We start from the raw sequence: 26,445 nt of genomic DNA, 5'->3' as shown, positions 1-26,445 counted from the left end.
GGTATCTAAGACTTCAAAGGGCATTGGTTATATGACAGACGAGTGATAGAGATATAAGAGGTCAAGTCATAGAAGACAGAGGGAGGGATAAATACAAAGGAAGTAGAGGATTCAGAGTCGCACTTGACCACCGTTCAACTGTTCCCACTCTTTCTGTCCGAAGGGAACGTAGGAGTTGCCCTGCAGCCAGTACAGCCGATCCTTACTCGAGACACGAGCTGGGTCCACGCCCTCGGTGCGGAGAATATGCTTCATCTGCTTGTTGTTACCCGTCGACTGCACCTCAGGTGCAACTCGCAAGAACAGCGGGATCGCGAAGCGGGGCAAGTTCTGGATAGCATGTGTAGCCAAGCTGTTGAGTACCTCGCTTGAAGGCTCTAGTGCGGCCTCAGAAAGGCTACCGTTTGCTATCTGCTGGTTAAAGATGATGGTTGCGCATCCGGCACGGCCGTCATGATTGGGAAGAGCAACGCCATAGACATTCGCTTCGTGCACCTCGGGATGTGAACCCAGAACCTCGGCAACCTCATTGGTGGAAACATTCTCACTCTTCCACCTGAAGGTATCGCCTATTCGGTCAGAGAAGAACCAGCGACCATCTGTGTCCCATCGAACCATGTCGCCGGTCCGGAAATAGGCGTCGCCCTTCTTGACCACATCGCGAATGATCTTGCCTTCTGTCGCCTTGTCGTTCTGGAAGTAACCCTGGAAAGCAGCTCTGGGATCCGCTGCATCGAGGGCAAACAGCAACTCACCGGGATCACCCCGGGGGACCTTCTTGCAAAGGCCGGTCTTCGGGTCGCGCCACGGTTCTTGGGTCTCGTGGTCGACATCCACAATGGCAGTCGAACGACCAAGGAGGAAATTTCCTATGGCGCCGTTTCGGCCGATGGCACCCGCGGAGAAGTCATTTGACGAGATATTCCAGGAGCCCGCAGTGCCTTCGGTGGCGGCATAAAACTCAGCGATCGTGGGAATGTTAAAGCGCTCCTTGACGCGATTCCAGATATCAGGCCGCAGTCCGTTTCCGAAGGCCAGACGGATGTTGTGCTTCTTATCAAGGTCCTCGCCAGTTACCGGGTCGATCTCGGGAGCTGCGCCCAGGATATAGCGCAGGGTCTCGCCCACATATTGGATGATCGTAGCATTATTATCGCGAGCCTCTTTGATGAAATTACGCGCAGAGAATTTGCGCCCAATGATCAGGGTCGCTCCACTCATCAAACAAGTGACGAAACCAAGCACTGAAGCGGAGCTGTGGTAGAGAGGCATACACTAGCCAATTGTTAGCCTGGAGGGTATCAAAGTCTAAAGTGTCAAGTGGAATTTACCGTGAAGAATCTGTCGGACGGGGTAATGCCCATCCAGTCCTGACTAAACAAACTACCAAACCAGCACTTTCTCCAGCTGACAATGGCAGGCTTAGGAAGCCCAGTGGTCCCACTTGTGTAAATCAAGATGGCCATGTCGCGAGCGATCGCGCCACTTCGGACTGCGTCGTCCTCTCGCGTAGGTTCCATTCCCAATACCTGGGCTTCCACCTCCGGTGTATGATAGACTATCTCGATGGGTCCCTTGCCATCACGGAAGGCCGGAGAAGTTAGAATCTCCTCCTGTTCTGCTGGGAAGCAGGGGCGGACTTCTTCGTCAACCACGAGAAGCCTTGCAGTCGAGGTGCGAATGGAGTGGGTAAGCGGCTTGCCCGTCAGGTTATAGTTGATAAATGCAGGGACTGCCCCAATACTCCAAAGGCCCATCACCATGAAGATGAAAGTGGATGAGTTCATGAAGTCGATTGCGACAATCTCCTTGCGCTGGACGCCGTGGACTTTTTTGAACCAGGCTCCATAGCGGAGAACCATGATATAGGCTTCGTGGAAGGTGGTCGTCTGGCCATTGTAGACAATGAATTGGTTGTTGGCAGTTTTAGGATTGAGCGCGTGGGCTTCTAGTATGTAGAAGAGATTCAAGCGGTCGCCACGTTCGGCGAAGTGGGATTTCATGGACGTCTTCAATCCTCCCTTGACGAGTTTCAAATCATATGAAAGTGACCATTTTGCATTCAGATATGCGAGTGTAGTCGCCACGGCCGGGATCGCAAGACTCAAAGGAATATCTATGAAGCCACGAGCTTGTTAGACAAGTATTCATCCACATCATACGTCATAACTTACCTGGCAGAGGCATGATGGCCCAAAAAAGATCAACTAGCAATTCTCCTCAGGGATATAATGATATGATAGCTATGCAGATGACAAGATTGCACGACCCTGGTATCACGGCTTCGAATGTAGCTTTGGGAGAAGGAACAGTGTTATAGGGTTTGTTAAGCTGACACCTCGGCTGTATTAGGGACCGACGATAGGAGTGACACAGAGTATGACACTGACCAAAGTCAAGAGTGAAGTCACCCTGCTCCAGTCGAAGATGTGTGCTACCGACAGGTCCGACACGGTGAGGAGTATACATGCAACTTGAAGAGGATGATGGTAACGTGCCTCGGCAACGGATGCGCCGACCCCCGACCCCGAGCTAACCAACAAACAAAGACTCAAGAGTCCCACTCAATGTATACTTCTTTCTTGAAACATGAAAGTGGCTACATTCATTGATTAAGGTGAATCTCAATCAACTCATGTGTTATGTATCTTAATATCACAAAATGCAGGGCCTGCGATATGCAGTTGAAAATTGTCGTTCGCGGCTTCACATGGGCTCGGCTTATTTCTGAAGATCGTCACCCCGCACTCTATTCGGAGAGTAAAGCCCACGAGTTTGCATTCGGGATCCCTGAGATGCATCGGCGACCACAGCCCTTGGAGCATCCACTTCTGCCGACATCGAGTGGATCCTCATAGCCAGCTTTTATACTCATGCAGAAACAAATTAACCATTGATGTGCAAGCTACCGTCGAGAAGACTGTTATGTTATAGTATGCTATAGTATGTCCCGAGAAGCAATGCAAGTCGAGTCCATTCCATTTACACGCTGCAAGGCACTCGTTATTTTTGTGCAGAGGACTTCTTCACCGCTGGAACATCATCATAATCATCTTCCATGAACTTTCGCAAGGCATCCAAGCCCTGCTGCAGAACCTCGGTTTCATTGACGTACCCGATGCGAACATAGCCTTTGAAGTCCTCTCCGCCTCCAAAACAAAGGCTTCCCGGGACGAACATGACACCAGTGCGTTCCTGAAGCATTTCGCAGAAAGCGACGTCGTTGATGGGCTTTCCCATCTTGTTGAACCGCACAAACGCAGTGGTACCTGCTTGGGGCTTGACCCAATCACACGCCCATCGGTGATCCTCAATGAACTTCTCCAAAATGGCAAGATTCGTCCGGGCCAGGTCGATGTTTCGCTTGAGAAGATTGTGGATGCAATCTGGAGCCAACGCAAAACTCGCGATGGCATCGTCGAGTTGCCCAACCGAAATAGTTGTGTAGTCGCGCGCACTTGCAACAGACTCGATAATCGAACTATCCCGCGACGCAATCCAGCCCACTCGCAAGCCCGCCAAGCTATATGCTTTAGATAGCGATCCTGTCACCACGGTGTGTTCATATCCCATGGAAAGAAGCGTGGGCGGAAACTTCGGGTCCGCCGGGCTGATGTTGTGGAAAAGTGGGCGATAGACTTCATCGGAGTGAATTATGATGGATTTTTCGCGGGCAATATCTACCAATTCCTGGAGGGTCTGGCGGGGGATAACGGCTCCGGTTGGGTTTTGGGGATTGCTATAGCAAGCATGATGGTTAGAAAATATATCCAGTTATCAGAACCTAGCAATACCCACTTTATAATGATCAGCTTCGTGTTCGGACGGATCAGGCTTTTCAGCTCTTCAATATCTAGCTGCCATCCGTCTGTCTCTTTGGACTTCCACAAGCTGACTTCAGCCCCCACTGATTCAGGCACGGAGTAGAGTTGCTGATATGTTGGATAGTGGCAGATGACATGGTCCCCGGGGCCAACCAATGTATACAACAGCAAGAAGTTCGCTTGGATTGCGCCAGCGGTGATCAAAATATTGTCCTTCGGCAACTCCGTTGGTGCCCTCACCGAGTACAGTCTCGACAATGTACCTCGTAATTTGTCGGAACCACGGATTGCCCCATACGTGAGTTTGGCCGATTGTAGCTCGGCTAGAGGGTTGAACTCTTTGTCGTCGGACAGGGCGCGAAGATCGTCAACGGAGATGGACGCGCAGCAGGTTTCGGCGATATTGTACTTGGCAGTGGTCTCATACTTGTCCATCCACTACCAGTCGATTAGCGATCATTGCAGCACAAGGAACAGAAACACCACCGAGCCATGGAATAATGCGGGGATGTACCTGTTCAACTGCGAAGGCTTCGATTTTCACCATGGCGCGAGAGACTATATAACAACGAGGGAGGTAGATAGGATAATAGATAGTAGCGAGGTTTCTAGACTGAATTAAATATCTCAAGCCTAGAAGCTGCCCCGGATTCAGGAGTGGTGGTCTCTTGTCTGCCCCTCTTAAAGGGACCGATGAGTGGGGCTCAAGGGAGTGTTTGATTGGCTCTATTTGTTATGTCACGTGGTGACTTCACTACGGAGTACTACATAGTAGTTAGCGAGATCGGATATCCAATTGGACATGACCGGCAAATATCATGCATATTGCTATTAGGATGCATGCCATGTAACCTCGAAGTCCGAACTTCGTACACTCGCATCATATTCGTGCTACGTGCACATATGGATTGTTGTCGATGGTTTGCCAGGATTGGGGCCTAAGGCGTCAATTTGCCAAGATTAGCTGTCTCGTTCCCCGCATACACAGTAAGACAGAACGAAGTTGGAGATGAGGGTGACAATAATAAACTCTTCAGATTCGTCTTCAATGAGGAGATATCTAGTCTAATAATGATATTGTAAAAGCTAATTGAAGGTTAAAGCTTGTGGATAAACTATTGTCCACGTGTGTCACCTGCCTATCCTACGGGTTCCTGGCGGCCATGCAGCAGCCCAGCCTCTCCCTTCTCCGCCCGCGTCATCGTCTGGGGGCCACGGGCCATGTCATCTTCTCTCCGCTCTCCGCCTCTTATCCTTTGACCAAACTTCTATATCCGTCCCCTTTACTTCGATCATAGGCTTCAGTCTGACCTCACTCTAATCAGTTCAGCGGTCGGCTTCCGCGTTCCTTGCTTGGTGGTCGGTATTGTTCCATACCCGAGCCAGGCTGTTGCCTCTTTTCAACACGATGCGCTTGACTGGCGCAATTTACGTTTCGTTTCTCACATTGACTCCCTTACTGGGACTCGCTGCAGCATGGACGGAATTCTCCGACGTGAACCTCGCTACACGAACCTATTCCCTTTTCGATGATCGCCCACCTGGATGCCCCGAGTGTCCAGCTTGCTTCAACTGCCAACTGGATAACTACAATTGTACTCATTTTGCCGACTGCAACAACTACAATGGCAAATGTGCCTGTCCTCCCGGATTCGGAGGCGATGACTGCTCAGTTCCTCTTTGCGGTTCGCTGGCCGACGGCTTGAAGCGACCGCAGCGTGATGCCAAGACTTGTCAGTGCAAGGATGGCTGGAAAGGCATCAACTGCAATGTCTGCGATTCCGATGATGCATGCAATGCAATGATGCCGGAAGGCGAAGGGGGTGTATGTCACAAGCAGGGTGTCACTGTTAAGGAGAATTTCCAAATGTGTGATGTGACCAACCGTGCCATCTTGAAACAGCTTGATGGCCGCAAACCCCAAGTGACATTCTCCTGCGAAGCCGAGGATGAGACCTGTAGTTTCCAGTTTTGGGTGGATCAAAAGGAATCATTTTATTGCGCCCTAGACACCTGCAAATGGGATATGGAAACGGACTACAACTCCAACAACACCCACTATAAGTGTGAGCACCTGCAGTGCAAATGCATTCCAGGCCGCTTTCTCTGCGGCGAGAATGGATCTATCGATCTGAGTGACTTCCTTGACCAGGCGATCAAGGGACCTGCTACTTTTGACACTAAATCCACACTGGAAGGTTCCAAGAGCGTTTTTTCCGAGCCGCAAATGAATGGGCTGATTTCGGGCGTCTTTGGAGACCCCAGTATCTTCTTGTCATGCGATTCCGGAGAATGCATGTACAAGACGGATGTACCGGGATACGAGCGCCCTGTGAAGAAAATCAACACTCCACTCATCGCCGGCGTGATTGCAGGGAGCTCGCTGTTTGTCGTTGCTGTCATTCTGCTGGTCTGGTATTTGTCTCGTCGTGCTGCGCGCCGAGGCTATCTTCGTTTGGCTCTCTCAGATGATTCGGACGACGAAGCTTCCAGACTTCTGGCAGACCATCGCCCCGCGGCTTTGTACTGGGACAATGTGTCCTACAAATTGAACGGGAAAGAAATTCTTTCTAATCTCCAAGGAGCATCCATGCCGGGGCAAATAACAGCTATCATGGGTGCATCCGGTGCCGGCAAAACATCGTTCCTCGATATCCTGGCTCGAAAGAACAAGCGTGGCTCTGTAAACGGTCAATTCTATGTCAACGGGGAACAAATTGATGATAATGACTTCAGAAGCATGGTCGGCTTCGTGGACCAAGAAGACACCATGCTTGCCACCTTGACAGTACACGAAACCATTCTGACGAGTGCCCTGCTCAGGCTTCCACGGGACATGAGCCGGGCAGCTAAAGAGCAAAGGGTCTCGGAGGTTGAAAAGCAACTCGGTATTCATCATATCAGAGATCAAATGATTGGATCGGAGGAAGGAAGTGGCCGTGGTATCTCCGGCGGAGAGAAGCGGCGCGTTGGGATTGCTTGCGAGCTGGTTACTAGTCCTAGTATTCTGTTCCTGGACGAGCCCACCAGCGGACTGGATGCTTACAATGCGTTCAACGTTGTTGAATGTCTGGTAACGCTGGCGAAAACTTACAACCGCACTGTAATTTTCACCATCCACCAGCCACGCTCGAACATTGTTGCCCTATTCGACCGACTGGTCCTTCTTGCGGCTGGACGCATTGTGTATTCTGGCCCCTTCTCGTCCTGTCAGCAGTATTTCGATAATGTGGGCTATTCGTGCCCACCGGGATTCAACATTGCGGATTACCTTGTCGACCTCACGATGCATGCCGGTGCCGCCCACACCTCATATTCGGACGAAGTAGCATCATCAACAGACGGGTACACCGGCGGCCCACCTAAGACTGCATCAAGCAGCCTGAGGGCCGTCAAGTCCATCACCAGCTCGTCAATCCGGAGCGCTGAAGAGAATTCAAGCGGTGCAGAGGCGACTCGGAGACCCAAGAACAAACGTCGCGTTTCCTTGAAACAGCGTCAAGATCGCCAACTTTACTCTCGGAAGCAACACAATGATCGTCCGGTCACGCCAAAGACAGACGATGAGAGTGCTACGTTGGATGCAGCTGAGAATCATGAACAATGGCTGCGTCTTTCTCGTCAACAGGGCAATGTTCCTCCTCAGATCCTTGATGATCCTGATCAGCTCCCGCCTCCCGCATCTGGCCAGAGTGATCTTGATATTTTGGTGGCTAGCTATGCTGATTCAGACGTTTGCCATTCTGTGCAGGACGAAATTTCCGCCGCCGTTCAGAATGCTCAAGCTGCGAACGGCTCGCCGAACTTCCCTATGCTGTCAGATACTGTGGCAAAGCCCAAGGGCTATGCTCGAGTCGGTCTGGCCCGTCAATTCATTATCCTGTCTCAGCGGACATGGCGTAACCTCTACCGAAACCCGATGCTCATGCTCACTCACTATGCAATTGCCATCTTGCTTGCGGTTCTGTCCGGATACCTCTTCTATGGCCTCACCGACGACATCAAGGGCTTCCAGAATCGTCTTGGCCTCTTCTTCTTCGTCTTGGCGCTATTTGGGTTCAGCACCCTAACTAGTCTCAATGTGTTCTCCACGGAGCGACTATTGTTCGTACGTGAGCGCGCCAACGGTTACTACCATCCCGTCACATACTTTGCTTCCAAGGTCGTTTTCGACATCGTTCCTCTACGGCTGATCCCTCCCATCATCATGGGCATCATTGTCTATCCAATGACAGGTCTAATTCCGGCCTGGCCTGAGTTCTTCCGCTTCTTGCTTGTTTTGGTGCTGTTCAATCTTGCAGCGGCGAACATTTGTCTCTTCATTGGCATTATCTTCCGGGATGGCGGAGTCGCCAACCTTATCGGCAGTTTGGTGATGCTTTTCAGCTTGCTCTTCGCTGGTCTCCTGCTGAATCACGATGCGATTCCCCAGTCAGCATTGTGGCTACAGACGGTGAGTCTTCTCTTGAACCTCGATTATGTTTCTTTTACTGACAATTGCACCAGCTGTCCATCTTCCACTACGGCTTCGAGGCCTTGATTGTAAATGAAGTGACTTTCCTCACCTTGATTGATCACAAGTACGGGTTGGACATTGAAGTACCCGGTGCTTCAATCTTGAGTGCATTTGGCTTTGATACCCAGGCCTACTGGAGCGATGTTATTGGATTGGCTGTGATTTCTGGGGCTTTCATCATCATTGCATACAGTGCAATGCATTTCTTACTTGTTGAGAAACGATAAGTGAATAGCTTTGTGTTTTTTATACGGTTTTGTACCATTGAGGAGCGTTTCTTTATGGACTGATGGTCATTCTATGGTTATTCCGGGTTGCGTGATCGGTATCAAACAATGTTACGAGCGTTGCAGGCATCGCCAAGTTGGTCAGTCTGTTTATAGAGTAATTTTCTTGATCACAGGTGACAGCTTTCATTGCCGTTAACAACGAAGTAGCTGTACTCCGTACAACTGAGTCTATCAGGCCTAGGCTGTGTATCGCACCATTGCTAAGGCACGTGTTCAACGTCTTCAGCTGGCAGCTACACAGTACAAAGCTCGTTTGTATTCAAAGATGTACCTTAGTAATTCAGTAAATTACTAGCAGAATGCTAAGGCAATAGCCATGGCAAATTAACTCGAGTTGGGAGGTGTAGTCCATGTAGTCCGTACTGCCCCGTTTGCGGGTTGCGCTAATGATGACCAGCCCTCGACACCGCCGGCCTGTTCAGGTGAGTTCGCTAATCGGAACTCCTCTCTCACAGCTTTCGTTTCTCTCCCTATTCCTACTCCCTTTACCAGGTCTCCCAGCTCATCCTCTCCACCGTCTCCACTGATTTTGAGTATCAACTTACATGTGAGTGAGCTCTGAACCCCACCAAGGACTCTGCGTGGTTCCTCTGGCTTCCCTTGGGTCCCGAACCCCCCACAAACATCTCCAATTCCGGCTTCAACCCGTCTTGACCTCAACCACCCGTCGCGAACAATTCACTCATACCCTCCATTTAGCAATCGCCTTAATTTCCATTCATACGTGACGCAACGTCAAAATCGCATCCATGATGTCCGGCGAAGCATGGCTGTACCTGTTGTCGGTGTTGATCAACGCCGTCAACCTCTTCCTCCAGGTCTTCTTCACGATTATGTACAGTGATCTCGAATGGTGAGTCTTCCTGTTGTCTACGGCAATATGCGCCTGGTTTATGCGAGAGCCGAATAGAAGCTGATATTTCCCCTTTTTCTAGCGATTACATCAACCCAATCGACCTCTGCAACCGCCTGAACGCCTACATCATCCCTGAAGCCGCCGTCCACGCTTTCCTGACCTTCCTCTTTGTGATCAACGGGTACTGGCTCGCTATCGTGTTGAACCTTCCTCTCGTGTTGTTCAACGCCAAGAAGTATGTTGGGAGCTATCTGAGTCGCAAGCTTCAAGCACACGGCTAACTCACGAACAGGATCTACGAGAACCAGCACCTTTTGGATGCGACCGAGATTTTCCGCAAGTTGAACGTTCACAAGAAGGTCGGTTTAATGTTCTGGTTCACACTCTGCAGCTCCCCTGACTGACTTAAAATCTTTCTATAGGAATCGTTCATCAAACTCGGCTTCCACCTCCTCATGTTCTTCTTCTACCTCTACAGCATGATTGTTGCCTTGATCCGCGATGAGGGCCACTGACTGCGTACAAAGACAGAACATGCGATGCGTCATGGCGATCTTGGCTAGATCGAGGTGCCGGTCAATGAGTGGTTGTCATGGGCTCTTAAATCACTTCTCGGTGTATCACACAGCCATCAACCATGACTATGACCCCGAGAAACGCCGCTATACCCTACATTGGTATATCGACCCGGTTCCTTTCCTGTCTTCTGAGAGGCCATGACTATGGATGAGCAACGAATTCTTTCAGTCTTGTGGGTGCAGCGAGAAGTAGTAGGCAACTTGGAACATCTTGAGCTGGATGCATGAACTGGATTGATCTGGGATATTGTATGATTGACTCGCGGTGGTTTGACTTCTTTTTCTATCATTTGCCTTGTCTTTTATTCCTCTTCTGTGTTAATCTTGTCGTGTTTTTCGGCCTGTTGAGTTGTATATACCGTGCGAATGGCAATGAAGAGCGTACGATACCCAAGGTTTCGGATATTTAACTGGTTTCAAAGATTTTGGACACTGTAACAAATAGTAGTTAACCAGAGAATAGTTAGCAGGACTGACGAGCTGGTGGAGCTATCATGGGGCTGACAGCTCTAGAGCTGTGGTGGCCGCCCAGATGCCCGCGGTCTTCGTGTCGGGGGTCTCCCGGCGCCCGTAAAATTCCCCATCTTCACCACCTACGATTCATCAACCACTCCCTACCCCGGCTTTGTTGCAGAGGGCCATTCCGAAGGTTGCGCATTCTTACTCCTCTCAGAACAATCATCATGTCCGCCTTATTAGGGGTCAATTATGACTCCAGCGATGACGACGCCACAGCTGTACCCAAGTCTTCACTGCCCACTGCAACCAAGGTCGTTGCTGCGCCGGAAGTCAATACAGAGGTTTGGTCCCCCCGATCACTCTCCTCTGGCTTCGAATGGTCCTCGAACCTGAGCTATTACGAACAGATAAGACTAACAACCCCATAGGACCAAGCGCATATGCAGATGACCCTCGCCAACGCCTCGTCAAAAGCCCTCACCTTCAATGCTACATACGATGATCTCACGCGGCCCTCTCACGGACCCGTGAACCCGTTCAAATCAGCGGGTCCAGGAAACGGTATCAAGCGAAAGAATGTCCCTACTGGATTTGCTGAAGAAGCGGCTATCAGCGAGTCCACGTTTGCTGCGCAACATCGCACATTTCAAAGTCTAGGATACACACGCAACCCGACACGACCGGACGAATTCGTTGGAAACCTCGATAACGTGGCTCAATATGGCGGCCGGGATATTGTGCAGATGAAGCCCACTAAGAGCGCGTCTGCAAACTGGCGGACGAAGCGGCAAAAGAAGGGCGACTCCAGTGTTGTGGAAGGTGACGGTGCATACCTGGGACCCTGGGCGAAATACCAGAATGATCAAGAATATGATTATGTGGAGGTTGCCGAAGGTGAAGAGCGTCCGCTTGGGAGTGACGAGGAATATGTAGAAGAAGAAGATGAGACTTTGACTACCGCGACGCCCATGCCGGCCATGAGCAAGGAGGCCACAGCCTACGAGGGTGGCTTCTCCAAGCAAGAGACCACCGAGTTCCACGGCACAGAGCAGTACGACTACCAGGGCCGGACGTACATGCACGTGCCCCAGGATCTGGATATCGATTTGCGCAAGGAGCCCGGCACCACCAAGAACTACGTGCCCAAAAAGCTTGTGCAAACGTGGAAATCGCACACCAAACCAATCACTTCTCTTCGGTTCATCCCCAACTCTGGCCACTTGCTGCTTTCAGCCGCAGCCGACGGAAAGGCCAAACTCTGGGACGTGTATCATTCTCGGGAGCTCCTGCGGACCTTCTCGGGCCACAGCAAAGCAATTTCCGACACAGACTTCCATCCATCGGGGAAGACTTTCCTCACCAGTTCATACGACCGACAGATCAAGCTCTGGGATACCGAATACGGCAAATGCCTTGGCCGGTTCTCTACAGGAAAGACACCACACGTCGTCCGCTTCAACCCTGGCGCCGATCACTCGCACGAGTTCCTGGCTGGTATGTCCGACAAGAAAATCGTCCAATTCGACACCAGGTCTGGCGAGCTGGTCCAGGAATACGATCACCATCTGGCAGCTGTCAACACTCTTACTTTCGTCGATGATAATCGCCGCTTTATCTCCACGTCAGATGACAAGTCCCTGCGCGCTTGGGAATACGGCATCCCCGTCCCTATCAAGTTCATCGCAGAGCCATACATGTTCGCACTCACACGTGCGGCACCCCATCCAAATGGCAAGTATGTCGCTTTCCAATCAGGTGACAACCAGGTTGTCGTCTACGGGGCTACAGACAAGTTCCGCCAAAATAGAAAGAAGCGCTTCGTTGGGCATAATACCTCCGGATACGCTGTCGATCTCAAGATCTCGCCTGATGGGCAGTTCCTGGTCTCGGGTGACAGCGGTGGCTTTGTTTGCTTCTGGGACTGGAAGACTGGCAAAATGTATCACAAGATTCAGGCTGGTGGGAAGGAGGGTGGTGCCGTTACTTGTTTGGACTGGCATCCTCAGGAATCGAGTAAGGTTGTTACTGGTGGTTTGGATGGTGCTATTAGGTATTGGGATTAAAGGATTTCTGTCGTTATTCGACCTTTTTATAGTCAGGCAGAAAACAAAGAGGCTGTTTCTTCCTTTCCGCATTTGGATATCTTTCCATGCGTTCGATTCTTGTTGGTATTACATCCACTGAAATCCTCTAGTTTCAGGACACGCAGTAGTTGCTATGCACATGCAAATAAGTAGCTGAAGTAGATCTCTACCAAACATCAAGGATATCACCATAAGATCTCCAGACTCCAATTGATCCCGCCCACCAGGCCCGGTGTATCTATCTGTGCATGAAATTCCGAATGGCCCTCAGCCCAACACAAGCCAAATGTCTCCAGCCCCGAACCAAAGCTACCGGCGACAGGTATCGAGGGTACTTCCACATCAAAATTGATATAGAACCAACGAGAGCAACCAAAGCCCCACTCAAGCCAAGACCAAGCACCTGGCTTTGGTTCTGAACGGCCCGAACGACCTCCGAATATCTCTGATTGCTAAAGCTAACACGAGCATACTGCGTTTGCCAGCCGAAGGACGGGAAATGGCGGTCGATCGTCTCTTCGATCGTCTTGCGTAATTTGTACAGCGGTGACTTGACTCCCGCACGCATCTCCAAATAATTCTCCTTGGAAAGATCGTTGATAGCATGAGTGTCCGCGCAGCGCTGGTCAGTATAGGCTTGGAAGGCAGCCTGACGTTTAAGACCGCGTGTGTAGATGCTGGAGTTAGGGTCGTAGACTCCCTGGCTGTCAAGTTTCTCAAAAAGAACACGGACATCCTCGAGTCCGGCGTTCAATCCCTGTCCGTAGAAAGGAAGGACTGCGTGAGCTGCATCGCCGAGGATGACCACGCTAGCGTTGAAATTGTGCGGCTTGCACTTGATGCTGATAAGTGGGAGGTGGGGGTTCGTCGCGAATTGCTCGCTTAACGCTGCGGGGTCGATCAGCTCTGGACACACGCCGGGGAAATGTTCGTCGAAGAATTCGTGTAGATCCTGTGTCGAGGTCTCTAGGCAGGTGTAGTGCGCGGACGGCGCGAACAAGGTGCAGGTGAACGATTTATCCGCTGATGGTAGCGCGATGAACATGAACTCGCGCCCCGGCCAGATGTGCAGGTGGTTTGGGGAGATGCGGAAATTGCCGTCTTCGGTGGGCGGGATGCGGAACTCGCACCAGAGAGTGTCGATGTACTCTTGCTGGTAATCGACTCGAGCGAACTTCATCATGTGGAACCGCGAGGCGGAGTGGGCCCCATCGGCGCCGATGAGGAAGTCGAAGGAGACTTCGATCTCCGGCACTCGACCGGCTACACCCACATCATCGGGGACGGGGGTTTCACCGGGGATTCTTCGCTCAAACCAAGCCTTGTTGGTGCGAAAGTCGGCACCGGTCAACTTGTGGTTGAAGAAGAGCTTGACGTTGGGGGTTTTCTCTAGCTCATCGAGGAGGGCATTGTTTAGAGTACCTCGGTCGATAGCATTGATAGCCTGGCAATAGTCGTTAGCTATGATCTGCAGGGTAAATCTCAATATCGACTGCCAAGCATATGATCGGTGCATACCCGGCCGTGAACGTCATAAGCTTGTGCAGCTTCCCACAGATCTCCTCGGTCTCGGCCGTGGATCATCCGCCCATGCATGGGGATCGCTCCGTGCAGAACGTTGTTGATCAGGCCATCTCGACCAGAGTGTCTCATGGATGTAATCCCACGTTCCGACAGTGCCAAGTTGATAGACTTAGTAAAGTTCAACGGCACGGTTGTAGGGTCTCGGAGATCTACGGATGCGCGGGAAACATTGGCGTTAGTTCGGAAGAATTCGTAACGCAATATAGCTGTGCCAAAACGATTGCAGGGGAGTCATTGAGATATCGCAGTCGGCCATATGTGATCATCTGGGCCCATTTCGCCAGAATTGAAGGGCTAAACTAAGGACCGTGCAGGGACCTTCACTTTTCAGTCCTTTACATGGGCCAGATACCGCCCATGACGCGTACTCCCACAAACACATTGTACTTCAGGGGATCAAAAAGGATCAAGGGTCATAGGTCACACAAAGCAACGGAACATACCTCCGCGGAGTTCATACACTTCGACCTCGTCGCCTCTTGAAGCGGCGTACAGTGCTGCCAAGGCCCCCACCGGGCCAGCACCTACAACGACCACTTTCTGCCTCGGAATAGCCATCAACGATCGTGCAACGGGTCAATGGCTAAAGTAAAGTCAGCGCGGCGTTGAAAACACGGGAGTAAGTCGTCATCACGTGCAGCGAGATCGGCCTGTCCCTAATTAAGCTCTGCAGAACCCGGTGGACGAATCGACATTAGTCACTTCTGTTGTTGCCTTACTGCCTCAGGCTGAAAGATATCTGAATAACTGCCTTAACGCTAGTCCGAATATAGTCTAGCTCCCTATCGCCTTGCAGTGGGGATTTTCTTGAAGATTTGGGCTTCCATCATTCAATCCACTCTCATAGTGGATTTTGGGAGTACATAGTCTCAGTCCCATTCTTCATATATCTCTTTTACTTCCACTCTCTCAGTATGACGGAAGTTACCACTCGCAAATGTCGGGGTGTGGACTGCCCCAACGACGCAGGCACCCTACAATGTCCAACATGCCTGAAGAGCGGCACAGACAGCTTCTTCTGTTCGCAGGACTGTTTCAAGCGTAGCTGGGTAGGATCTCCTATCAGACTGAAGAAGCGCAATATTTGCGCCTTTCTATGTGATGTCCCAAGTGCTGACCGTCTACTTTCAGAACGAACACAAGGCCATTCACAAAAAGAGTAATTTCCTCACCAATTATTTTACCCCGAAGGTAGTTTCTGAACCAGATCCAGCCACCGGAACCTTCAATCCGTACCCAAGCTTCCCTTACACCGGCACTTTGAGGCCCGTTTACCCTCTTTCCGCCAAGCGCACGGTGCCTAAGACGATCCCGCACCCGGACTATGCCCGTGATGGTATCCCCCGCTCCGAACAGAAACTTCTCGGCCGCCACAACATCACCATTCTGAACAAGGAAGAACAAGAGGGCATGCGTAAGGTTTGCCGACTGGCTCGTGAGGTCTTGGATATTGCTGCACGTGAATTGAAGCCTGGTGTAACGACGGACTACATCGACGAGGTTGTCCACAAGGCTTGTATAGAGCGTGATGTGCGACAAGGTTTCCCTCCAACAACCAGACTGTTATACTGATATATGAACCTAGTCTTACCCCTCACCGCTGAACTATATGAACTTCCCCAAGTCCGTGTGTACCTCGGTCAACGAGACTATCTGCCACGGCATCCCCGATCAACGGCCTTTGCAGGATGGGGACATTGTTAATATCGATGTCACGCTGTATCACAAGGGATTCCACGGCGATATCAACGAGACCTACTACGTTGGAGACAAGGCGCTTGCAAATCCCGACGCCGTACGAGTGGTGGAAACCTCTCGTGAATGTTTGAATAAGTCAATTGACATAGTCAAGCCTGGCATGCTGTTCCGTGATCCCGGCAATGTCATTGAAAAACACGCCAAGACCCGCAATTGTAGCGTCGTCAAGAGCTACTGTGGCCACGGCATCAACCAGCTGTTCCACTGTGCGCCTAACATTCCTCACTACGCTAAGAACAAGGCAGTGGGCACCGCCAAGCCCGGTATGTGCTTCACCATTGAACCGATGATCAACATCGGTACCCACCGTGACCGCACTTGGCCCGACGACTGGACCAGCACCACCCAAGATGGATCTCTGTCCGCCCAATTTGAGCACACCCTTCTTGTCACCGAGGACGGTGTTGAGGTTCTTACTGCCCGCCTGCCAGACTCCCCTGGTGGGCCTGTCCCTATGCCTGCGACGGTATAGTTCCAGGGAAATGGGAGTCAACTGATTGGAAAGACTTGCATCTAAATTAGATACCAACTTGACAGCACAAAATCACGACCGCTCATGCATGTAATTGCGTCCAATCGTATCAAACCAGTAGAACTATGATATTTGTCAAGAGTGCCGACGTTGTCATATGTAGCGAACATATAGGCGGTCTAAGTCCGAGTGAAGACTTGTTATTGGCCGAATCTGGTAAGTCGGGTTTCCCCGCCGCTTAATCGGCACGCGAGAGGCTTAGTTTGCTTGTTGGGGGGAGGGGAGAGTGGGGGTCCGGGGGACTCCAGATGGATGCTCTCAGTCTCCGCTTTCTTTTCCTTCCCTGTGGGCGTTGAGTCAAGTTCATTTTGACTTCAAGATAACCTGGAGCGATCTGGCGACACACACAAGTCTCGGCAATGGCTCCAGAGACATCTCCTACCGAGACCTCCCCGTTGCTTGGGTCCGCCTCTGCCGACGCTGTGTCCAATGGCACGATTTCTCCGCACCATGTGGAATCAGGGGATCCAGCTGAGACCGAGGAGCAAGTCAAACAGCCGTTTCCTGATGCGCAGAAGCAAATCAAGTATATTGTGCCTGCAGTCTCGCTTGGAGTATGGATCCCCAGTTCAGATTTAATGATATTTGAGGGGAATCAGGATTATGGCTAACTGATTATGTAGATCTTCCTGTCGGCAGTAGACCAAACTATTGTTATGGCCAGTTATGGTCAGATTGGCAGTGATCTTAAGGCTCTCAATTTGACCAGCTGGATCGCTACTTCTTACTTCTTGACTTTGACGTCTTTCCAACCTCTATATGGCAAGCTGAGTGATATCTTTGGCCGCAAGCCATGTCTGCTCTTTGCGTATGCAATCTTCGGTCTTGGCTGCTTAGGTTGTGGCCTGGCGCGGAATATCAATGATCTGATTGCTGCTCGCGTATGTTAAACACATGATCTCGGGCTGCAATGGGAATGCTGATTTGGGGTTTCATAGGTCTTCCAAGGAATAGGCGGTGGCGGTATGACCACAGTCGTCAGCATTTTGATGAGTGATATCGTTCCCCTTCGCGATCGAGGCTTATGGCAGGGTATTATCAATCTCATCTATGCCATGGGTTCCGGTATTGGTGCACCAATGGGTGGCATTCTCGCCGACTACATCGGCTGGCGCTGGTATGAATGATGCAAGACTCCCATCTCCTTACACCATCTGACATACTTCTATAGGGCTTTCCTAGCGCAGTTCCCTCTCTGCATTGTTGCATCTATTTCCGTGTCCTTCTTCCTCAAACTGCCTGTTCGTGAAAGCGCCAACTGGAAGACCAAGCTGCGTCGCATTGACTTCCTCGGCGCCGTGGTCCTTGTTGGCGCTGTTCTGGCCTTCTTGGTTGGTCTCGACCGTGGCAGTAATGTCTCATGGAAGATGCCCTTGACGATTGCCTCACTGAGTGTCTCGGCTGTCTTGTTCGTGGTCTTTATCCTTGTTGAGACGTATGTGGCAGTCGAGCCCTTTGCACCTGGTCGCATCATCTTCAATCGTACGTCCGTTGCTTGCTACGGTTGCAACTTCTTCAGCTTTGGAGGATGGCTTGCTGCCCTTTTCTACATTCCGCTGTACTTCCAGGCAGTGGACGGTGTTTCGGCCACCACTGCGGGAGTGCGCTTATTGCCAGGCATCATAGCTGGTGTAACTGGCTCTCTGCTTGCAGGGCTGTATATGAGGCGATATGGCAAGTATTACTGGCTCACGATCGCTGCGTATACCTTCCTGACAACCGGTGTATTTTGCGTATACCTCTTCTCCGGGGGCGTGGTAGCCAGCACTGTCCCGATGATCTGCGGAATGGTATTGGCAGGATTTGGCAATGGTATTGGGGTCACCTCCACCTTGATCGGTTTGAGTGAGTTTCCACTTGATTTCTCCCAGAGTCCTTTACGCTGACGTTCACCAGTCTCAAATTCTACTTACGAAGATCAGGCGGTTGTCACTGCTTGCTCGTATCTGTTCCGCTCATTGGGCTCCGTGATCGGTCTCTCTCTCGCATCAACTGTTGTTCAGCAATTGCTACGTGATCGATTGAGATTAGGCCTGCGTGACAGCAAAAATATCGACCAAATCGTCGAGAAAGTGCGAGAAAGTCTCGACTTTATCAAGACCCTCGATCCAGCAACTGCCAGTATTGTCCGAGGTTCCTATGGTTGGTCTACCAACAAGGGTTTCGCCTTTTTGGCTGTTGTGGTATTCTTCTCCTTGTTCAGCAGCTGCTTTATCCGGGAAAGCAAACTCAGCCGCTAACAAACAGAGCTCTACAAGGACATAGGAATGTGTTCTGTAAGTAGTACAACTTCAGTGGAAGTTACTTTGCATTCTGCATTGGGCATTAGATCACTAGATAAGTCTCGCCCTCGCCCCTACATGTCTGGAGACTGGGGGGAAATAACTATGACTATATGACGCGTCATGAGAATCAATACAGAGATCATTCAAGAATATGGCGAAAGTGCAGGCATGGATCAATGTAGTTAGCACATGTAGAGGGCTTAGATCTCTAGTAGCATCGCTGTAGCCTGTGGGCGGGATGGGGGGATCGCGGTGTGAGTCCTCCACTAGGCCCAGGCTCGGGCTTGCCGGGGCCTGGGCCCGCCCCGGGGCGATTGCCCAGGTAGGCACCCCTGCAAGTTGTGGCTTAGTAAGGTGTCATCCGGCGGGCGTGTGAACCCGGACCCGTGGACATTTCAACTGTCATCTTATCAGTTGACTGACCTGATTTGCGACACTTTCTAATGGGTATTGGATTTTTCTTTTTGCAGCTCTGACTTGTCTCTCTTGTTGAGCGGCGATCAGAATGATCTACGCCCTGTGCTCCTGACATTCTTCGTGCAGCTTCCGCTCGCTCTACATCCTCTCCAACCTCCGCCATGTCCGACTCACGCTCCGGACCGGTCTCACTCGCACGATATCGACCTATCCTTTACCTCTTCACTGGTGTTGCTGCTGCTTATGCAATCCTTTATGTTCACAGCAGCGTCACTGCACAACCATCTTCAACTCCCCTCCGACGTCGAAATGCTGTGCGCCGCAGCAGACCAACAGAGGCCGAGGAGCTTCGAGTTGCTAATACACCATCCTTCCGAGCCATCGCCCACCTTGAACAACTAGAGCGCCAGAATGGTGTCTACGGGACGTTTCGTATTGAGACGGAGGATGGGCGTCGCGTGGAGAGCGGTCTTCTTCCATCGCTCCTCGCAACCCGCGACCAGCTGATGCAGGAAGTTGGTGTTCCGCCTGCCCATGCAGAGCGCATGCGGGAAATGATGGAGGATACATTTCTTGAATCGTTCCTTGCGCTTGATTTTCCCTCAGCGCACATTCTCCCGGAGGATTCACCAGAACGGATATACTTGACGGAGCAACTCCAACGCCGGGGTATATCCCGAGCTGGCATTGAAAGGGCTCTGATCCGGTTTAACGCAGATGTAAACTACGGGGACGATCTGCGTCGCCGACGACAGAATGGTGAACGAGTCACCCTGTCAACCTCTACCTTTCCAGACGTATCTGGGACGCCGCAAAACGTCGACGGTGGAGAAACGGTGGACGATCAGAGTGTCTTCTCGTGGCGTGACGGTAATAACGGTCCTTCCAACCAGGGAGGTCAAAACCTCCTCAACTTGCTCTATTACATCGCCGAGGATCAGGCCCGAAGAGACGGCTACATCCACCGTGGAGTCACCTGCAACAGCTGTGGCGCCATGCCCATTCAGGGCATCAGATACCGATGTGCCAATTGCATTGATTACGATCTGTGTGAGACGTGCGAGGCCATGCAAGTCCACATCAAGACGCATTTATTCTACAAGGTTCGGATTCCAGCCCCATTCTTAGGGAATCCTCGTCAACCCCAGCCTGTATGGTATCCAGGGAAGCCTGCAGCTCTCCCGCGCAGTCTTCCACGACCTCTTGCCAATCGTCTGATGAAAGAGTGCAATTTTGAGAACACAGAGCTTGATGCACTCTGGGATCAGTTCCGCTGTTTGGCCAACTACGAGTGGGCGGATGACCCGAACAAGTTGCATATGGCCATCGATCGCAAAACATTCGACCGATGCTTTGTACCTAATACATCGATCCGGCCGCCGCCTCCCAGTCTCATTTACGACCGAATGTTCGCGTTTTACGACACCAATGGTGACAACCTCATCGGATTCGAAGAGTTTTTGAAAGGCTTGGCCAGTCTCAACAATACAACTAATGACGAAAGGCTGCGACGCGTATTCCGTGGTTATGATATCGATGGAGATGGTTTCGTCGAGCGCAAGGACTTCCTTCGGGTCTTCAGGGCATACTATGCGCTGAGCCGAGAGCTTACCAGAGACATAATTGCTGGCATGGAGGATGATTACTCGGAAAACGTCCCCCGCAATGTTGTTCTTGGAAGTCAGCCCATCAGTGCTGCGTTTACTAGTAATATTCCCCAGGGTGAGCGCTCTCGCACAGCCGAGGGCAAGGGCATGAATGCCGAGGGAGACATGGTGATTGTCGATAATGAAGGGGTTCTGCGACAGGACGGCGATGATACTGCTGATCGGCATGCGGTTGTGGGTGATGCCGCTGTCAGGGCACAATTTGGCCGGCACCGGCCAGTGTTCTCAACTACATCACGCCTGGCCCCCGGCGACACTCTTCCCCGCCAGTCTGACGCCGGAGAAGATGCTCAAAATGAAAACGACGAAAATGTTGAAGACGGTGCTAGCGAGACCAGTGAATCGGACCAGTCGAGTTCATCAGTTGCCAGCGGCACTTGGCCCCCAGCTGAACATGTTCTTGAGGAAGATATCATTGAAGCCCTTGGCATCTATGTTCCTCCTCAAGACATCACGGATCCAATTGAGCAGGCTCGCGTTGCCGATGCTGTCTACCGCAGAATGCGGGAGGATGATCAGAGGCGAATTCTCGACGCTCGTCGGCGTGGAATTGACGAGCGTTGGAGACGGCGAGCTTTCTACACAGATGAAGAAGATGGTGCCACTACTCCGGAGGGCTACGAGCGCGATCCAGCCATCGATGGCTATAGCGATGACGACGAGCCGGAATTTCACCCGCTCTCTCCTCGTTCGCGGTCTTCGTCCAAAGTGCGATTCCAGGATGATCTCAACGACGAAGACGACTACGACATGCGGTCCAACCCATCAACCTCGTCGCGAAGTATTCCCGTGGGCGAACGATGGGGTGGCTTTGAAATCCCAGAAGCCGAAAGAGACGTTGGGAAGGAAATCCTGTATCAGGTCACCCAGCAAGGTTTCAACGAGCTTCTTGATATTCTCTTCAAGCCGAGAGAAGACCTTTTGATGGAGGTTTATCGTACACGGGCTGATCGCAAGATCTGGGCCCGCGAAATCGAACTCGCTGTCGCAAGGGCGGAGGTTCCCTCGAAGTCCTCACCGAAGATAAATGCTCCTCCTGAGGAGGAACTAGAGGGTATCATCAGCGAACAGCCACTCGATGATCTGTTACAGCGCGCTGGTTATGCAATTGCGAGCCCAGTTCTAGCACCCGCTGACACCCGGCGAGAGCTAGTTTCTCCATCGCCCGAGGCCATCGCCTCGGATGACGATGTGCAGCCGACTCATCTCGCAGATCCAGCGAGTGATACCGGACTTGGACAAGCGCATCCCTTTGAAGAATCGGACACGGCGTCCTTCGCCTCCGATCACGAGGACAGTCTCACTGTCTCACAAGTGTCTGAAGCTAGAGTCCAAGACGATACATCTTACTACGATCCAACCCTCCCACACCATCGTCCTGACACAGAAACCCCTTGCCTCGTGTCTTCCCTTCCGCAGTCAATCGTGACAGCCCCAGAAGCATCGGTTGAAACCGAATCTAGTCCGAGCGAGTCACTAGCCAACAGCAACATTCCCGATTTCCCCGTTCAACTTCAACTCCAACCCGACATTTCATCTCTTCCGCCAACCTCTCCTCACTCCTTCCCAGATGCTGAAACTACAGCCCCTAAGCTTCCTCCCTCTCCTATGCAGCCACTTCCGGCCCCTCGCCGGGTCGAGGACCAGGCTGCGGAAACGGAAACACCGGCCCCGCGTCGGCCTTCGCTCCAGACTCTGGCCCGCTGGGCCTATCTCGATCAGGTAGAGCGTGAAGCCAAGCAACGCGGCGGCAACGGTGCAAGACTTAACTTTGAAGAGTTCTCGCGTCGCATGGCTGCTGATCGGGGCCGTCGACTGACATTCGTGTCTAGTTGGATTGAGTTGGCTAGCTTTTGAAAAGGCTCGTCCTAGACTTGGTCTAGGTGTATTTTATCGATGTACTTTAGCGGGACTTTTGGAGTTGCTCTGTGTCCGTACGGTTTCATACTCTATCAAAATCAATCAAGGTTTTTAACTGGAGTTTTCCTAGCTGAGACTTGAGATATGATGAAATGGATCTCTATTACTACCTTTATGTCTGAGCCTTAGGTTGTCTTGCTGAAATTTTAACTCCGATTACATAGTTTGGGCTGTATGAGGAGATATGGTCATTATGTTCCTTCCCACCCCTGTGAAATCAGTCTTGATGGTCTATATTTTCTTACTTTCCGCTTATAACTCAAAAACGTCCGGTCTTTCCATCAATTGGCCCATGTGGCCGAGTAGTTTCCTGGTCTAGCGGTTATGATTTTCCGTTAACAAGTGCGACTTCGCATATGTTCCGGAAAGGTTCTGGGTTCGATTCCCAGGGAAACTATCATTTTTTGCGTCTTGATAATATCCACTGTGGCTGTCCGGGCATGTTTCTTTTTCGTGAGGTGTTTTTCAGCACAGATTAAATGTGTCAATGGATGGGGGTTAGTCTTCTGTAAAGTCGGGGGGCTATTCGCAGTGCACGTCTGGTAAATGCAGCCTGGATGCACCGGATATTAGCAGAACATGATCGCTTCCCAGAGAACCACTCAACGAGTAGAATTAGAGACGTTAACACGGACATGCTCTCATTGAGTACAAATGAAGAACAACATAATTTAGAAGTGAGATGGAAGTAACCCGGAGTCGTCCAAGGTAGTGTGGTTTTGTCAGTTCTACATAGAAAACATAGGCAGCGGGAGCAGCGTAAAATATATCGAGACATCCAACCCGAACGCCAACCTTGGAAGCTATTGAAAAATAAAAGGAATCAATGGAACGAAGTGAATCAAACAAACCACCGCTATATGATAGAATTGCCACTGGGATATAGATCTGGGCATCGGATATAACATCATGACTATGCTGACACCCGGGCAGAGGCAAGGACAGTGTACAAGCCGATTGATGTTGCAGGTCACAGTGAATTTCCTGGCAATTTGCAGTGTTCCGCCCGCGGAAAACTGAGGTACACATATGCTGGGAGCTCGTCCTGATTGGGAATTACTGAGGCCTGGGGTACAATCTTCCATCGGCATTCAGAGTGCATAGGGGCATGCTCCCGGACCGTGGACGGGACGAAATGAAAACAAAATCCAGCGGACTGAGCTTCCACGGGAAGACAAAGCAAAACAGAGGCCTCCAACCGCAGGGACCTCAAAGACGGCCATTCTCTAGGTATCCAGTGGGATTCAATGACCCGCGAACCTCACCCGCCGACCCCGTCGCTCAAGAATCAGCTTCTCGGTGTCCACATAGAGACAATCGAGAAAGTGCATGGCGGTAGAGTCCCTCAGGATCTTCGCGACCTGTATACCCGCCGAGATAAGCTGCAGCACGTTACGGTCATCCTTGACCGGCCTGGACTGATGCTTGGCAGCATGGCGCATCTCCAAGGAGTTCTCCAGGACAGTGATGAGCTGCTTGATTTGCCGGTTGTACAAGAGGTGCGCTGGGATGCGGCGGGTAGTAGCCAGACGCTTCAAGAGGTGGACCCATTCAGTCCACTCGCGATCGGAGGGAACTTTCACGGGTCTTTTATCCTGCTCGAGAGGAACGCGGAACTGGTACTTTGCGATGAAATCATAGGCACACCGTGATAGGCGGTCGTTGACCTTGTGGAGAATGCTGTCTTGCTCGCCGGCGTCTAGGTTAGTGGGGAGCTGGGGAAGCTCTTTTTCCTGGGCTGCAATGTCCTGTGGAGAAGGTGGCTCCAGGAACTGATGGGGGCCATCAAATTCATCACGGTTGGATGTCCGTCTCTGGGAGTGGTAGTGCAGGGCTCCTCTGGAATTCTCATCGGCACGCCCACTATGGATGTTTCTTTCCATCAAGTACTCCGGGCTTTCCGGGGGATTCATTGTTCCGTGGTCTCGCCTTGGGATTTCACGGGGCATGTGGTTTGGGTGGCTCCATTCATGGGTCCTGGGTGATAGGAGTGGCTGCCCGGCTGGAGGGTAAGATAAACGTCCCATGGGCGAGCTCATCATGCGGTTGTGGCCATCCAGAGGAGCTGGTGCTCCGTGGTAATGTGGCTGGTGGTCAAAGTCCATCGGCACCTGGGGCGTTTGACGGTCATCTCTGTAGCTATATCCGCGAGGAGTAGATGGTGGCCTTTAATCACTTAGCAGAAGGAACGAAAACACATTATTTTGATGAATGATAGCCTGGGAGTAATCTCTCAAATGGACGATGATCGAGTAATACCTTTGTTGATAGACCACCGGAGAGGACACTGGAGGTCCATACATGGGATGTTGAGCCATGATACTGCTGCGGATTGTGAGCCTCCATTCGACTTTACTAGGGACAGAGACAGAAAAGGAACTGAGGATGTCGAGGTTGCTAACCTAGAATGAGACCAAGTATCCAATCTAGGATTGACAGAGCTTGCACAAGAACCGGGGCCTGCGGACGTTGGGAATGGTTGAACCGAGCCAGCCGCCAATGGATGAGGAAGGACAGGGAGCATGGATAAAGTGACACACGGCTATACCACGGCGTGATAACAACGATATCCAAAATAATAAGGAGAGTGTTGTCAAGCGAATGAATCCACGAAATTGAGCAATGGGCAGGTATTATAGTTCAGTCGAAATCCCATTTAACCGGGCCGAGCACATTGGTATGTGTACCTGATGAGAAGAGCTGTAGCCTGCTAATGTTTATGGAACGGCTGTGCAAGTGGACTGAGAGCCGCGCCAGGTATGGGTTCACGCCGGTGGCGTTTGTGGAGATGGAATCTAAGAAGAGGAGACCTTCGTTGCCTGGGCATTGTTGATCTTGATAGCCAATGGCACAGTATGAAAGGACACATCTATGTTGCGCACTGCATACGTTGAAGATCTCGATCGATCAATTGTTGAACCGGTGTGCAGAGCTCGTTGGCAGCCGAGGCGCCGTGAAACGCTTCAATGTGTGGGATCATCACCGGGGAGGTCGATCAAATTGTGATCCAAAAGCCTCAATCGTCACAAACGAGGGAAGAATACTCCAAGATTCTGGGTTCTCCACCACCCTCACACCGGGATCGAGGTAAAGCCTTGGGCAGCAAGGCGAACGTTGGGTAGGAAATGCAAGGATGGCTGGCCTATGGATACCCAAATGCATAGCCAGAAGATGAGATCTGCGCCCTCGAAGGCCATGGAAGGTAGGTCAACATGAGCTGAGACTGAGGCGAGATGGAAAACCCCTGACTGATAGTCAGTTAATATGCGTTGGGCACTCGGGTTATTTCGAGGCCCAATGCAATAAGCCGCATAGACCTTTCTGATTAAAACAAAGAGAAACTCTATTAGCAAAGTTCCTCCGAGTGGAGAGCTCATCTGTTCTGATGGCGCAAATGCTGCCGTTGCAGCCCAAGCGGAGGCCCAATATCCGTTCAGGTGGACTCGCTGGTGGTTATTGTTATCAAAACACCCTGAGTCATGGGAATTTGATACACACATGAACTTTTAACACAAGTATACGCCTTTCAAGCCACAATAATAAGGGTCGCAGTATGTTCAGGGTAGTATCAATAATCCAAGGCGATCTCCAGGGGTGCCGCAAACCCTATGTGGAGCTCTATCGACGAGGCAGTTTACGTTTCCTGCTGGCCTTTATTTTCAGAAGACGGCAGTC

General features: G+C 51.3%; 10 protein-coding genes across 10 annotated transcripts; 6 read left to right on the top strand and 4 right to left on the bottom strand.

Moving 5' to 3' along the window:
- Nucleotides 1-111: 111 nt before the first annotated feature.
- Nucleotides 112-2,187, bottom strand: N7515_006275 (uncharacterized protein; the record flags this gene model as incomplete). The annotated part of the gene is made up of 3 exons (XM_056667019.1): nucleotides 112-1,275; nucleotides 1,332-2,116; nucleotides 2,175-2,187. The coding sequence occupies 3 exons, from the start codon at nucleotides 2,185-2,187 to the stop codon at nucleotides 112-114; spliced, it is 1,962 nt and encodes a 653-aa protein (XP_056520615.1).
- An 816-nt stretch (nucleotides 2,188-3,003) lies between these two features.
- On the bottom strand, nucleotides 3,004-4,371 carry N7515_006274 (putative aminotransferase; the record flags this gene model as incomplete). The annotated part of the gene is made up of 3 exons (XM_056667018.1): nucleotides 3,004-3,739; nucleotides 3,799-4,262; nucleotides 4,339-4,371. 3 exons carry the CDS (start codon nucleotides 4,369-4,371, stop codon nucleotides 3,004-3,006), a joined length of 1,233 nt encoding a protein of 410 aa, XP_056520614.1.
- Nucleotides 4,372-5,232: 861 nt separating this feature from the next.
- Nucleotides 5,233-8,567, top strand: N7515_006273 (putative ATP-dependent permease ADP1; the record flags this gene model as incomplete). The annotated part of the gene is made up of 2 exons (XM_056667017.1): nucleotides 5,233-8,277; nucleotides 8,331-8,567. 2 exons carry the CDS (start codon nucleotides 5,233-5,235, stop codon nucleotides 8,565-8,567), a joined length of 3,282 nt encoding a protein of 1,093 aa, XP_056520613.1.
- Nucleotides 8,568-9,379: 812 nt separating this feature from the next.
- N7515_006272 (cornichon family protein) lies at nucleotides 9,380-10,001 on the top strand (the record flags this gene model as incomplete). Its single annotated transcript, XM_056667016.1, has 4 exons — nucleotides 9,380-9,483; nucleotides 9,566-9,721; nucleotides 9,779-9,845; nucleotides 9,909-10,001. The coding sequence occupies 4 exons, from the start codon at nucleotides 9,380-9,382 to the stop codon at nucleotides 9,999-10,001; spliced, it is 420 nt and encodes a 139-aa protein (XP_056520612.1).
- Nucleotides 10,002-10,747: 746 nt separating this feature from the next.
- On the top strand, nucleotides 10,748-12,586 carry N7515_006271 (WD40 repeat domain-containing protein; the record flags this gene model as incomplete). The annotated part of the gene is made up of 2 exons (XM_056667015.1): nucleotides 10,748-10,864; nucleotides 10,952-12,586. The coding sequence occupies 2 exons, from the start codon at nucleotides 10,748-10,750 to the stop codon at nucleotides 12,584-12,586; spliced, it is 1,752 nt and encodes a 583-aa protein (XP_056520611.1).
- A 259-nt stretch (nucleotides 12,587-12,845) lies between these two features.
- Nucleotides 12,846-14,749, bottom strand: bna4 (kynurenine 3-monooxygenase; the record flags this gene model as incomplete). Its single annotated transcript, XM_056667014.1, has 3 exons — nucleotides 12,846-14,051; nucleotides 14,126-14,340; nucleotides 14,635-14,749. 3 exons carry the CDS (start codon nucleotides 14,747-14,749, stop codon nucleotides 12,846-12,848), a joined length of 1,536 nt encoding a protein of 511 aa, XP_056520610.1.
- A 356-nt stretch (nucleotides 14,750-15,105) lies between these two features.
- N7515_006269 (methionine aminopeptidase MAP1) lies at nucleotides 15,106-16,421 on the top strand (the record flags this gene model as incomplete). The annotated part of the gene is made up of 3 exons (XM_056667013.1): nucleotides 15,106-15,240; nucleotides 15,323-15,721; nucleotides 15,777-16,421. The coding sequence occupies 3 exons, from the start codon at nucleotides 15,106-15,108 to the stop codon at nucleotides 16,419-16,421; spliced, it is 1,179 nt and encodes a 392-aa protein (XP_056520609.1).
- A 419-nt stretch (nucleotides 16,422-16,840) lies between these two features.
- On the top strand, nucleotides 16,841-18,721 carry N7515_006268 (putative MFS multidrug transporter; the record flags this gene model as incomplete). Its single annotated transcript, XM_056667012.1, has 5 exons — nucleotides 16,841-17,035; nucleotides 17,105-17,362; nucleotides 17,420-17,598; nucleotides 17,653-18,326; nucleotides 18,378-18,721. The coding sequence occupies 5 exons, from the start codon at nucleotides 16,841-16,843 to the stop codon at nucleotides 18,719-18,721; spliced, it is 1,650 nt and encodes a 549-aa protein (XP_056520608.1).
- Nucleotides 18,722-19,344: 623 nt separating this feature from the next.
- On the top strand, nucleotides 19,345-22,707 carry N7515_006267 (EF hand domain protein; the record flags this gene model as incomplete). The annotated part of the gene is made up of 1 exon (XM_056667011.1): nucleotides 19,345-22,707. One exon carries the CDS (start codon nucleotides 19,345-19,347, stop codon nucleotides 22,705-22,707), a length of 3,363 nt encoding a protein of 1,120 aa, XP_056520607.1.
- A 1,307-nt stretch (nucleotides 22,708-24,014) lies between these two features.
- On the bottom strand, nucleotides 24,015-24,875 carry N7515_006266 (uncharacterized protein; the record flags this gene model as incomplete). The annotated part of the gene is made up of 1 exon (XM_056667010.1): nucleotides 24,015-24,875. One exon carries the CDS (start codon nucleotides 24,873-24,875, stop codon nucleotides 24,015-24,017), a length of 861 nt encoding a protein of 286 aa, XP_056520606.1.
- Nucleotides 24,876-26,445: the final 1,570 nt, after the last annotated feature.

Source organism: Penicillium bovifimosum, assembly GCF_028826915.1.
Source record: "Penicillium bovifimosum strain IBT 22155 chromosome Unknown utg000005l_segment0_segment0, whole genome shotgun sequence".
NCBI lineage: Eukaryota > Fungi > Ascomycota > Eurotiomycetes > Eurotiales > Aspergillaceae > Penicillium > Penicillium bovifimosum.
Note: the sequence above shows the minus strand (reverse complement) of the source record. Positions and strands in the feature narration are given on the sequence as shown.